Source organism: Pediculus humanus, genomic scaffold, assembly GCF_000006295.1.
Source record: "Pediculus humanus corporis 1103172107481 genomic scaffold, whole genome shotgun sequence".
NCBI lineage: Eukaryota > Metazoa > Arthropoda > Insecta > Psocodea > Pediculidae > Pediculus > Pediculus humanus.
Window position 1 is genome coordinate 215,674 of NW_002987098.1, and position 12,939 is coordinate 228,612.

The window sequence follows — 12,939 nt, forward strand, 5'->3', positions numbered from 1 at the left end:
TGAGGAGTCGAAATAACAGATTTTGTGATGACAGGCATTGGAACTTTACGTGGACTATTTTCCTTTCGAACGAATTCTGTAATGGATACGCTGGGAAGCCAAGACTGTAAATATGTATTATTACATTATTAGTTACATACTTATTAAATAAATTTTAAGTAAATGAAACATTAAATACTCACTTTGTCTTTCAGTGCGGTAGCCACAACATTTCTTTTCGGCTCTTTATCGTAGGCCATGGATTCACATCCAAAGTGTTCACAATATTCATGAATAAAATGCCTTTTTTCTCGGTTCATAGAATCAAAAGAATAACTTCGTGATTTTTGCTTTGACTGTAACATTCACATTAGGAGAGTGTTAAATAATCAAATTATAATAAAATGCCCATATTAATAAGTAAGTATTTAGTAGTAAGTTTATTTATTTATAGATTTTTTTTAATGAAAGAAACGGTTTGTGAATGAATTCATATACACGAGATATACCTCTGAAGTTTATTATTAACAATTATGAAAAATAATTTAATTTTTTTTTATAACATGCAAAATACATAATGTACATTCTTACTTGCTTTGCTAGCTGCACTAGATCCGTAAGTTTTTCATGAATCATTTGACAAAACCTGGGATCTCGCTTGGCCCAAGTTTTCAAATACTCTGAATAACGAGGCGTTAATTTAGCACTTAAATCAGGATTTTTTATTTGAAGAGCTAATGCTAACCTACGATTTCTTTCAATCAACTTACATTCGTCATTACACTCTAAACTGTAATTTTGAAATATAATTCATTTATTTTTATTACTAACAAATATTATAACCGTCATAAGATGCCATCAATAAAAACCTTATACTTGAATAATAATAATAATAATATTTGAAAAATGTGATTTACGTAAAAAAAAAAAAAAAAAAAAAACTTAAAAAAAAACACAATTACTCACTTATTATACAGCAATTTTTTATTTGAGTTAAGTTCGGTAAAGTCGTTAGTATCGAGGTCGTGAGTATCTATTTTTTTTCCTGATTTTGCCGCCAAAATTTTTAAAGATTCCTTAAAATTTTCATGGCAAATTTTAGTTGTTACCCTATGACCACATTCACAAGTTACTTTAACCTAAAAATAAAAATAAAACACATGTTAATAACAACAATTTTATTAATTGACTACTTTTTCATCGCTTTAAAAACGATATTGTTTAATTTAAATTTTTTTTTTGTTAATAAATATCATATATTTACCTCTTCTTTACACATAACATCAGATGAGCATGGCCCTTCATGGCACGGTATGCCACAATTGTGCCCGCAGAGAGACCTCGGTAAAGTGCAAGCTTGTGTGCAAGATTGACCTTGTTTAAGGCAAGGGCCTGAATGACATGGTAAAATGCACTTATGTTTTTTGCAAGGCAGTTCTTTTCCGCAGGGCAATCCACAAGAAAAAGAATCCTGATGACACGGCACAGCTTTTCGCAACTACAACAATAATAATAATAATAATGTTCGTAAGTATTATTTATATTTAAATTATAGGCCGTATAACTAAAGTTACAAGAAAATATTTACCTCGTGACGTCCGTGACAGTACTTTTTGGTGAGCACAGTACAAGGAGGACATTGATCAGCACTATGGCAACTATGAACCGGAGGATGACCACAAGGGTGAACTCTAGAACATGGTTTATCGCACTGAGGTCTTCGCGTACCGCAAGGAACAGGTGGAAAAATAATTTCCGCACCACATTCACAAGTAAACTCATCAAAGCTTGCTATTAGGCAGGGCTTGCAATGCCCTTTATGACAGGTTTCCTCGCAACGGTGAATACCACACTGAAGAAACCGGTTACAAGGCAAATTGCATTTATGTTCAGTATCCGTACAACAAATTTGGTTGCACTTGTGCTTTCCACAACTTCTTTTCTATAATTAAATTCATAATAATAGTAACATTCTAGGAAAGTTTTATGTGAAATAAATTAACAATAATAACAATCAAAAATCTTACTTTTGCGCAGCGTTTGTCACACAAAACACCATTGGGTAGAGTGTTTAGTTTACTGCAAGGTATCATTTTTTTTAAGTGGCCGCATCGGCATTTAACAATGCTTTCTAATGAGCAAACCGGACACAGACCTTCATGACACTTTTTTTTGCATGTATGATTTTCATCTTTAATTTCAAAAAAAAAAAAAATTAAAACTAAAACCTTAACAAAAACCTTGCCATTTCAATGTAATTTTTTAATCGTGTTTTTACCTGCAGGGCCACAATTAAGATTTTTTCCACATATTAAATCACATGTAGGTATGGGATCAGTGCATGAACTTCTTACTGTAGTTTGCAATAAATTCAATTCAGTTTTTCCACATGAACAAAATTTTACAACCTCAGGCATTAATTCACATTTTGTACAATTTCCTGAAAGAAAATATTATGTTTTGCTTTAAAACCTATTCATAGCTTTAATTAAGTGTGCTTTAGAAGGGGTTCATTGGTTTGTAAAAATTAATTATCCTACCTTCATGACATATGTCCTTGCATGAGTGATTCCCACAATTTAGCTTCTTATCACAGGTGTTTCCACAAGAAAAGTTTTCAATTCCAAGGAACTCGATTGAACACTTGACATCTCTATGTGACTTCTGACAGTAGCAATCTACAATAAAAATTTATGGTAGAATTAAAAAATTTTTTTTTTCTTGTATATTTAAAATTTATTAAATTTGTAAAGAATGCTACTACCTTGATGAATAACTTCAGTGCACTCTAAGCATTCTCCTAAATGACATTTTTTGGTACAAGTATGAATCAAACAGTTTAATTCTTTTTCACACTTTTCCTCACATGTTACGGTATCAGAACCATTGCATTGCACTATTTTCTTAGTCTTGCCACATCCACAAGTTTTTGATACAGTGGAAGTGCAATGGGGACAGGGTCCTGGATGACAAAGCAAAGTGCATTTATGTGGACATGATTTTCTCAGTGCTTTACCACAAACTTCTCCACAAGAATGAGGACAATCTTGATGATTCCACTCTGGGTTTCTTGTTTTGCCGCAGAAACAATAATATACATCAGGAATATCTTTGCTTAAATTTTGACAAGCTGGACATCTCCAACCAAAATCATTTTTAGAGGATTTTGCCCATTTTATAACACATTTTAAATGCAATACATGATAACAGTTGTTGCAACTCCATATTGACATATTTTGACCGATGGTTTCACAACAAACCAAACATTCTAATACTCCTTTACTTAATGAATTCATTAATTGTTCTCTTTGACTAGTTTTTTGATTAAACTGATGACCAGTTTTTTTTTCTTTAGTTTTTTTAAATTTTATATATTTATTCTGATTTAATTCTAAACTTTTTTTGTTACTTTCTATAATTTTAGCCTTTGTTTGATTATGATTATCAGTTTTTGATAAATAAAATTGATTGGGCCTATCTTCTTGGTCATCCTTAGTTTTTGATTTTAGTTTAAACTTGGCTAAATTATCTTGATTTCTCCAAGATGGCCTTTTATTATTTGTAAAACTAGTTCCCTGATATCCAGGTTGAGCATACCAATTTTTATTTTTAATTGTTTCTTCTTCAGTCGCAAAATATTGATTGACAGATTTTGGTATATCATTTGGTTTATTTTTTTCCACAAAATTTTGAGAATAATGAAACTTTACCTTATCAGCATCAAAGACATTATTACTGTTAGGTTGATTCCCATGATTTCCATTCTTCCATTTACTATTTTGTCTGTATTGATTATACTTAATGTAATTAGTATCTTTTCTATCAGGAAAAAATAAATTTTTTTTCCTTGACATTGGTTTATGAATATTACCACTGGGGACACTATGTTCTCCAACCATTAAATGATGTGAAGATTGAGGTTCACTCAATACAGAATGATATTGTTTGGTATTTTCTGTTTCATGATGATTTCGAAAAGAATTCAAAAATTGAAAAACGTTTGCATTGCAAGAATTGGATTCAAAAGAGTTTTGCCCAATATTTTGCAATACATTACTGGGTTCTCGTAAATTTGACAAAGATTTTGGAACAAACTCTTCAGCTGTTGCCACGAGGTTAGAATTGGCCGAGATTCTTTGAATTTCATTCAAATCTCCATCCATGTCGACAATTTGAAGCTTATATTATATTTAATTATTTAATTAAATAAATGATACATTCAAGATTGAATGGAAACACTTACACTAAACGTAAATAGCATAACAGACATATTGGAGACCGACATATTTTAATTAATGCCACTGAAAATATTTTTCATAACAACATTATTTAAATTATTCATATGTAAACCATAAGATTTACAAAATTTAAAAATGAAAAATAATAAATATAGGTATAAATTTTATAAAGCGTTCGTAGATTAAAAACAAAAACAAAACTTTTTCAAAGGTTAACCTATTGTAATAAACGCAAAAATTATCCGTCTGTGTACAGTAGTACTGATAAGTCCGCCATGTTATTTATCACACATAAATTAGTTGGATACTTTTCTGAGTTATGGGGTTGCAATCATTTATCCCTCAAATTATTTTCAATAACAAAATTTTTAAAACACATGAGAAAAACTAAAAAAATTACAATTAATATTTGTTTGTAATTTTGTCTAAAGGATAACGGGAAAATATTAAATTTCTTATTTGGAACTTTTATATTTCTTAATAAAACTTTTAAAAAGTATATTTAAAATACTTTTAATTTTTATTTATTTAAATTTTCATATTTTTTCTACATTTCTTTATATTAATAAAAATATAAATACTTCTTTTATTTTAAAATTTTATTTACTATTATCAAAAATTTTTTGATTTAATTATAAAATTAATTAAGTAAATTAAAAAAAAAAAAGAAATATTTCGCTCGTAAATCAATTTACAATAAAATTACAATAAAAGAATCATATGAATTCGTATTACCGTTACAATGATTGGTAAAAATAATTAATTTATTATTATTATTATTATTTTACACCTAACAATGTTGCATAATTGTTAAATCAAGAGAGAGAGAGAGAGAGAGAGAGATAGAAAATAATTTAAAAAATGATTAATTTAACATAACGTAAATGCCACCGTAGGGAAAGGCAGGAGATTCTGTTGGTAGTTGACAAATTGAAGAGATATAATATGTGCGGGGAAAATGAATTCTATGAGCTTTTGTACCGGATCACATTAATAAGTGCGAATTATATCATAATAATAAACGTAACAAATTTAAATTAATAATTTTAATAAAATAAAGTTTTTTGTTTTTTTTTTAACGGATTCTGTCATCAATCAAGGATGGACTATTAAATAAGTACCGTATAAATTTATTTTTAATTAATATATTTTATTTTTTCCATATATTTGAAAAAAAAACAAATTTATATATATATATATATTTGTTAAAAATAATAATATTTTTTCATTGGTAAATTTTATTTTATGTTTAGTTAATTATTTATTTATTATAAAATTGAAATTAATACAATTTACTTTTTTTTTAAATAAGAAAGTTTGCTTGTGTGAAAACAAATATTATTATTTTTAACTTAAATTTTTATAAAATTTTGAATTTGAAGTAAATTCAAATTAAAACTTAAAACAAGTTTCAGATTATACATATATATATATTTAAAAAATTTTAATAACATAAATTGATATTAAATATATGGAAACAAATTTTTTAAATATATAAATTAGTTAAAATCAACCGATTAAAAAAAAAAAAAAAAAAAAAAAAGAATTTTTTTCGATCAAAGTATTTAAAATTACATTTACGCGTTAAAATTCTTCAAAAAAAAAAAAAAAAAATTAGGAGTAGAAAAAAAAAAAAAATTTTCGTTAGGCAAATATGAAAATAAAATATACGATCTTTTATTGTGATAAACTTGATGGCCTGTTTTAGTTTAGCAACAATGAAATTTCCTTTTTAATGTTGTAGCAAACTGTAACACCAACATTTTTTTATTAAACATTAATTATTTTCATGCAAGCCGCGTATATTTAATTTTGACGGTTATTTCTCTGAGTTACATTTCATCATGATTTAAATTGATTTTTTTCTTTTTATGGTATCATACCATCGTTCTCCAATTTAATTACTGCAAAGTCCATTATATTTAAAATAAAATAGCTGTATACCAATGTCATATAAATGTAATATTCAATTTCCCTCCTTTTCATTAATTTCAAACCCATGAATAGCAATGCACACAATTAGTTTCACATACAATATGAGAAATCAAACATGTTCAACAGTTTACAATTATTATTATTTTTAATTTGTTTTTTTTTTTTTTTTTTACTTTTAGTACATACAGGCTCTTTTTAAGGTTCATTTTCAAGATTTATTGCAATGAACAGGATTTGACTTTCTCATGTTTTAACAATAATCATTCCTATTTTAGTCTCTTTGTCCTTTTCATTTGATTTTGATGTTTTGTTTTTAGCTAATTCAAATATATAAAAATAATTTATTAAATTAGTAAACAGTATTAAATGCATTCTAACAAAAATTACAGAATTAATAAATTGTTATTTGTTTTTTCAAATTTTGTTTAATAAACTCAAAGAAGGATTATTTTAATTTAAACTTTTAATAATGAAAATGAGAATAAAAAAAAAAATGGTATTATTTCTTAATGAGCATTTTCCTAATTAAAATTTTAAAATTTTTTTAGACTCTAAATTAAATACTTAAGTAAAACATTCAGAAAGTTTTTTTTTTTTGAAAAAAAACAAAATAATGTCTTTACGACACGAAATAAATAGCATTGATGGCTGTCTACAAAAAGAAGAAAAAGAAGAAAAAAAAGATAAAACTGTGGTGGAAGGTAGCATCCGGTTGAAAAAAGAAATTGGTTTGTTTGATGGAGTTGCTATTATTGTTGGAGTTATTATAGGATCTGGAATATTTGTATCTCCACAAGGTGTTCTTATCAGAGCTGGTTCCGTTGGTATCGCTCTCATAATATGGGTTCTTTCTGGACTTTTATCACTCATTGGAGCTTTATGTTATGCAGAATTAGGTAATTATTATAAAACCCTTTTAAATTTTTCTAACACTAACTGTAAGTATTTTATTCACTTGCCAAAAATTAATTTGGTCTAAATTTTCACTTTTGTTATTATTCTAGGTACTATGATACCTAAATCCGGAGGAGATTATGCTTATATTAACGAAGCTTTTGGACCACTTCCTGCTTTTTTATACTTGTGGGTCGCACTTTTAATTTTGGTTCCAACAGGCAATGCAGTAACTGCAAGAACATTTGCCCAATATATTTTACAACCTTTGTGGCCTAATTGCGTCGCACCATCAGTTGCTGTCAAGCTCATAGCCGCTCTCATAACTTGTAAGAATTAACATTCGAAACTGTATTTCAAACGTTTTTTGATCCATAATACCAAGTGTTTCAGGCGTTTTAACTGCTATCAATTGCTACAATGTTAAATGGGTGACGCGAGTTCAAGACATATTCACAGCCACAAAAATGTTGGCTTTAATTGTAATTATTTGTACTGGATTATATAATCTGTGCACAAAATCTGCTGGATCACTTAAAACATCAATGAGAGGAACTTCAATTGATCCCGGTCATTTGGCACTTGGTTTTTACTCTGGATTATTTTCCTATTCAGGATGGTAAAATGTTAAAGTTTTTATTTAAATTGAAATTTTATTAGCCGTATATTTCGATATAGCAAAGTAATTATAAATTTATATTTTAGGAGTTTTCTTAATTTTGTTACTGAAGAACTCAAGTCACCTCATAAAAATCTTCCTCGAGCAATATGCATATCAATGCCAACGGTTACAATTGTTTACGTGCTAACTAATGTGGCATATTTTGTTGTTTTATCACAAGAAGAAATTTTATCTTCCAATGCCGTTGCTGTGGTAAACTAATATTTCATACAAAATCTTTATCATTATTTAAAATTTTTATTTTACAAAAGGGTGACATATTTAAAAAAAGAATACCATAATTGTGAATAAATTAACCGTGTAAATGTTTTAAATTAATTTTTATTTTTCAATTTCATTTTATTTTCAGACTTTTGCTAATAAAACTCTAGGAATAATGGCTTGGACTATGCCTTTTTTTGTTGCTTGTTCAACTTTTGGAGCTTTAAATGGAGCAATTTTTGCTAGTTCTAGATTATTTTTTGTGGGAGCTAAACACGGGCATTTACCAGCAGCAATTGCATTAATTAATATAAACAAATTCACGCCAGTGCCTTCCTTAATTTTTTTGGTAAGTCTACAACTCTCATTAGATTTTCCATTTCCAGATATTTATCGTACCCGCATAATTTAAATTACGGTAATTAATCGTGAAAAAAAAAATGTCAAAATTTTTTTATTTTCCATATCATTTTTCTTTTGATATTAATATTATTATTATTATTATTAATTTTACAGTGTTTAATAACATTAATACTTCTTTTCATTGACGACGTTTACGTTTTAATTAATCTCACTAGTTTTATTGAATCCTTATTCACACTTATATCTGTATCTGGTTTGCTTTGGTTAAGGTATACAAAACCTGAATTAATTAGGCCCATAAAGGTAAATTTCATCAATTATTATTAAAAGAAAAATCCTTTAAAAATTTTTACGTTAATAATTATTGAAAAGGAATTCTTTTTTTTTTTTCTAGGTAAATTTAATTTTACCTGTTATTTTTTTTTTAATTTGTTCTTTTTTGGTTGTTTCCCCATGCTATGTCACACCGATTGAAGTTGGTGTAGGTTGTATATTCATTTTAGGAGGAATTCCTTTTTATTTTGTGTTTATTTATTGGAAAAACAAACCACAATGGCTTTATAAACTTTCAGGTCTGTTAATGTACAACATGTTTGTTCTGTTTTAATGTTTAACAGAATGATTTGATTGTTTTTTTTTTTTTTTTTTTTGAATTTTTCAGAAAATTTTAATTTAGTTTGTGCCAAATTGTTTCTTTGTATTCTTGAAGGAAAAGAATAAAAGCTGACTGACTTACAATAAAAATTTCTTACCAAAACAAAGGGAAAAAAATGTTTTGGTAATTTTTTTTAAATAAATTTTTTTAAACATTTATAAACACAGTCAGTATTCTTCAAATTAATTTTTATTTTCTTTACTGCTTTAATGATTAATTATTATTACCATTGATGTCAAAATAAACTGTATAAAGTTTAAGGAATATAAATTTTATAATAAAAATATTTCAATTATTTTCTTTAAATTATAAAAAGTATCAGTTTAATTTAATTTAATAATAAATAATTATCTTTGCTTACCTTTACAAAATTATATTGTTAAAAAAACAACTGGTAAATTATTGTGGAAATTATTTTATTATTTCATATAATGCGGAGGGACATTGTATGGTAAGTCTGGCTTTAAAATTCCTCTCCAAATTTTAGGTACTGCAACTAAAGAAGTGCAAGGCACTTGACCCATAACTTCACATATACAATGTTTTTTACAATTGTATCCAAAATTAATAGTTTGTAACTTTTCAGTGAAATCTGTTTCTTCTACTTCATCCCTAAAGATATAGTTAATAATTTACTTATAAACAAAACTACAATATAATAAATAAGTTCATTTTTGACATCCTAAATGTCTTAATTGCTATTATATTATGATTTAAAATTGGGAAAAATAAAATTACCTTGTTTTACACAGAAATGTACAATTTGATAAATGATCCAAGATTTCTTCCCTTTTCCTACTATCAATATCAATTAATGTATTGTCTCCATTTTCAAAATAAACTTGAATAAAAGGTGATGGAGTTAGATTTTTAAAGCAAATACATTGAACATTTCGGTTTTTATACTGGATTTGAGGTAAATGCCAAAAAACAAATTCCCTAAAAAAAAAAATATAATTCACTTTATAAATCACTTTAAAATACTTATCAAAAGTAAATTTCAAAAATTAATTCATGAATTTTTTATTAATTTTTACCTAGCACCTTTATGATGTTTTTCTAATGAATTGTAATTTATTGCAAATATTTTAACATTTTCTCTAAAGAAAATTTTTCCTTTTTCTAAATATTTAAGTGTTCTCCTGATTGGAGATTTACCTATCATAAACGGCATGCTGAAGTTAAAACTATGTCGTTTTGATAATGATGCTGTTACCTGAAGCAAATCAGTTTTTGCTGCTGTGAAGGTTAATTTTTGGTTTAATGATTTTTATTTTTATTTTATTTTATTTTTTATTTTTCCTAAATCTAAAAAATAATATTTTTAATATAAACTGCAATGAGTTAGTCTAATTTTTTTTTTGCAGCAAATAAGTTTTTTAATAATTGAATTCAAAGCTTACAGTAATTATGTTTACCGTTAATAAAAGCATGGTGCAATGTTAATGCATTTTTTTTTTTAAATTTCTGTTCAAAGTGCTTGTTTAAAAAAATAATTTATTTATTATTTTGCTCGTTAAAATCATTCTTTATATTGTTCCTCCTAAAGTTATGAGTTTCTATCTTATTATGGTCAGAAAATCATTGCCGAAATGCTTATGTATTTTCTCGTTGAAAACCTGATATATTGTTCTGGGTATTGTAAAATGAAATTATTTCAGAAAATAAAAGTTTTTACATAGAAGAATATTAAAAGTATGTTTGTGAGTTATGTTCGGACATTTTTTTTACGGTTACCTGTGTTTTCATCCGTATTTGGTCACCAAATACGTTTTACTCATTCTCAAAAGGTATGAAAAACAATTTTTGCTAGAAAAGTAATAGTTTTATTTTCAGTGTATTATGCTTTGATTGCTCGATTTAGTCTTAGTTTTTAATATTTATTTAATTAATGTTTTGTCTTTTTTTTTTTCTTTTAGATTATTCTTATATCAGTTACCAGTGGAATAGTAGTCACGGCTTTGATAGCTAGATATTTGCGTCGAAGAAAAAATGTGTCTTTAAATAATTTTAAACTAATGTCAGGCTACAAGAAAAGTAAAGGAATAAAATGTCCTGTAGATGGTAATTTATAATTTTTACTTATTTTAAATTACTAATAATTGGTATTAATTAATTTTTACTTATTGTAGGAATCAGTTCAAAAGGAGTACACAGGCAAAATTCAGTTTTTTCAAATCTCAATTACAATGAAAAAATGTCTGCATTTTCACGGAATTCAATTTATGATATTAACACAGAGACTTTGAATAATGATTTGCTAACTCCTCAACAGCTTGGTCTCATGGGTAAGTCTTTATTATTTTTATTTTATTTATATAGTACAGTCTGAGTGAAAAATACTTGAGAAATGTAAATCCTTGTGGTCATCTTATTTTTCTTTTAATTCTAAACTATTTTTTTTTTTGGGTTATCTATGTCAATTGTTTTATGAAAATATTTAACGACTTTATACTTTTTAATGTCTAAAACTTTTATCAAAGAAAATTTTGAATTGCTTATGGTTTGAGCAGCACTGAGGTTTTTTTTAAATAATAATACCCATAGATTCCATGTTCATTTTTCAAAAGTGGAATGTTTCACTGTTTGAGTTTATTTTTCTTTCTTTTATCATTTTACTGAACTTATCTAAAAAGGCCAAACAATAATCACTTTTGTTTATCTGTTCTACAGTGGTCAACAAAAAAAAAATATCTTAAAGTTTTCAAAATACTTTTCTCAACTGCACCACCCAATTATTTAGTGTTTGTCTTACTCTTCACTTAGTAAAGGCTTTTAAAAATTTTTTGCAAGTAGAAATGTTTTAGGCAGTAAAATATTGGTAATGGCAGAATCAATAATGAATTTAATATGTTTGGCATTATTTATTTGTTTTTCCCAGGCCTTTTTCAAATATTTTCAAATCATAATTGAGGCAATGCCTTAGAAATCAAAGATTTAGGTGTTCATAATATCAAATTTTGCAAAAAAATGAAAAAAAAAAACAAAGGAAAAACAAATGCTCTGGTTTCAAAATTAGAAATGAATGATGTATAATGAGAATAAGTAAATAAATTTCATACAATAAATATATTTATTAAAATATTATATAAAAATATAAATTTATAACTGGAATGCATTATTAAAACAATATTAATAGAATGTAGTTTATGTTTTTGAGTTTATCAAGAATATATTAATTACCAAACGGGTTTTTAACATTTATTGTCTCAATGTTAATGTTTGACGATTGACAATTTTTTTTTATAAATAAGTATTTAGGTATGTTTTAGTTTTTCAAATGAAGTTTTTTTTACGGTTGCTGGTTATATCATATATAAATATAAATGAATCACACAAATGCATATTAGTTATCACGATTAAAAATTCACAGGTTCACATTGTCATGGTTGTTTATATTTATATGAAAAATATAAGTTTCTGTTCAATTTATAAGCAATTCGGATGCGTGTTGAAAATACTGAATGAGATACCCTACTATTTTCATAAATAATAATAATAATAAATAAAATTAAATTAATTTTTGGGTAAAAAAAAATGGACTGTATGAATGTATTAATTTACAATTTTTATTCTATGTTAGTAATAGTTTTATTAAGTTATAAATGAGAATTGAATAAATAATATAATTACAAGAGAAATATGAAGATGATTTGTTAGTGGATTCATGAGAAATTAATATATTAGATTTTGTTTTATTATTCGTTAAAAATAATGCTTCGTCATATGTGTGCATATTTTTGTCATTTTCCGAATATGAAGATTTATCATTATCGTTTGACATTTCATTCGAATCAATTTTTCCTGCGACAGGCAAAACTGATGCTGCTGTAGAAGTGGTGGTTGTGGTTTTAGGGGTAGTTGTTGTTGTTGTTGTTGTTGTTGTCGTCGTCGTAGTCGTGGTTGTTGTAGTTGTAGGAATCAATGAATTGTTACTGATAAAATAAACTGGTCCCCATTCAGGTTTAACGTCAATCATTTCAATGAGTTTC

At 26.4% G+C, this 12,939-nt stretch overlaps 4 protein-coding genes across 4 annotated transcripts in view; 2 read left to right on the forward strand and 2 right to left on the reverse strand.

The window, feature by feature from the left end:
* Phum_PHUM136550 (shuttle craft protein, putative) overlaps positions 1-4,142 on the reverse strand; it is a gene marked incomplete at both ends in the record, with an annotated part of 4,934 nt that extends 792 nt beyond the window's left edge. The window contains 10 exons of the mRNA XM_002424528.1: positions 18-104; positions 183-335; positions 571-769; positions 946-1,118; positions 1,244-1,477; positions 1,568-1,921; positions 2,007-2,170; positions 2,258-2,419; positions 2,520-2,657; positions 2,744-4,142. Of these exons, the coding sequence (XP_002424573.1) occupies positions 18-104; positions 183-335; positions 571-769; positions 946-1,118; positions 1,244-1,477; positions 1,568-1,921; positions 2,007-2,170; positions 2,258-2,419; positions 2,520-2,657; positions 2,744-4,142 (3,063 nt within the window). The remainder of the gene's footprint in view (positions 1-17; positions 105-182; positions 336-570; positions 770-945; positions 1,119-1,243; positions 1,478-1,567; positions 1,922-2,006; positions 2,171-2,257; positions 2,420-2,519; positions 2,658-2,743) is intronic.
* Positions 4,143-6,765: 2,623 nt separating this feature from the next.
* On the forward strand, positions 6,766-9,012 carry Phum_PHUM136660 (large neutral amino acids transporter, putative; the record flags this gene model as incomplete). Its single annotated transcript, XM_002424529.1, has 8 exons — positions 6,766-7,048; positions 7,157-7,375; positions 7,440-7,665; positions 7,752-7,920; positions 8,078-8,278; positions 8,446-8,595; positions 8,687-8,864; positions 8,954-9,012. 8 exons carry the CDS (start codon positions 6,766-6,768, stop codon positions 9,010-9,012), a joined length of 1,485 nt encoding a protein of 494 aa, XP_002424574.1.
* Positions 9,013-9,366: 354 nt separating this feature from the next.
* On the reverse strand, positions 9,367-10,121 carry Phum_PHUM136670 (ribosomal protein S25, putative; the record flags this gene model as incomplete). The annotated part of the gene is made up of 3 exons (XM_002424530.1): positions 9,367-9,559; positions 9,686-9,886; positions 9,985-10,121. 3 exons carry the CDS (start codon positions 10,119-10,121, stop codon positions 9,367-9,369), a joined length of 531 nt encoding a protein of 176 aa, XP_002424575.1.
* A 523-nt stretch (positions 10,122-10,644) lies between these two features.
* Positions 10,645-11,283, forward strand: Phum_PHUM136680 (uncharacterized protein; the record flags this gene model as incomplete). Its single annotated transcript, XM_002424531.1, has 4 exons — positions 10,645-10,737; positions 10,867-11,011; positions 11,080-11,235; positions 11,270-11,283. 4 exons carry the CDS (start codon positions 10,645-10,647, stop codon positions 11,281-11,283), a joined length of 408 nt encoding a protein of 135 aa, XP_002424576.1.
* Positions 11,284-12,939: the final 1,656 nt, after the last annotated feature.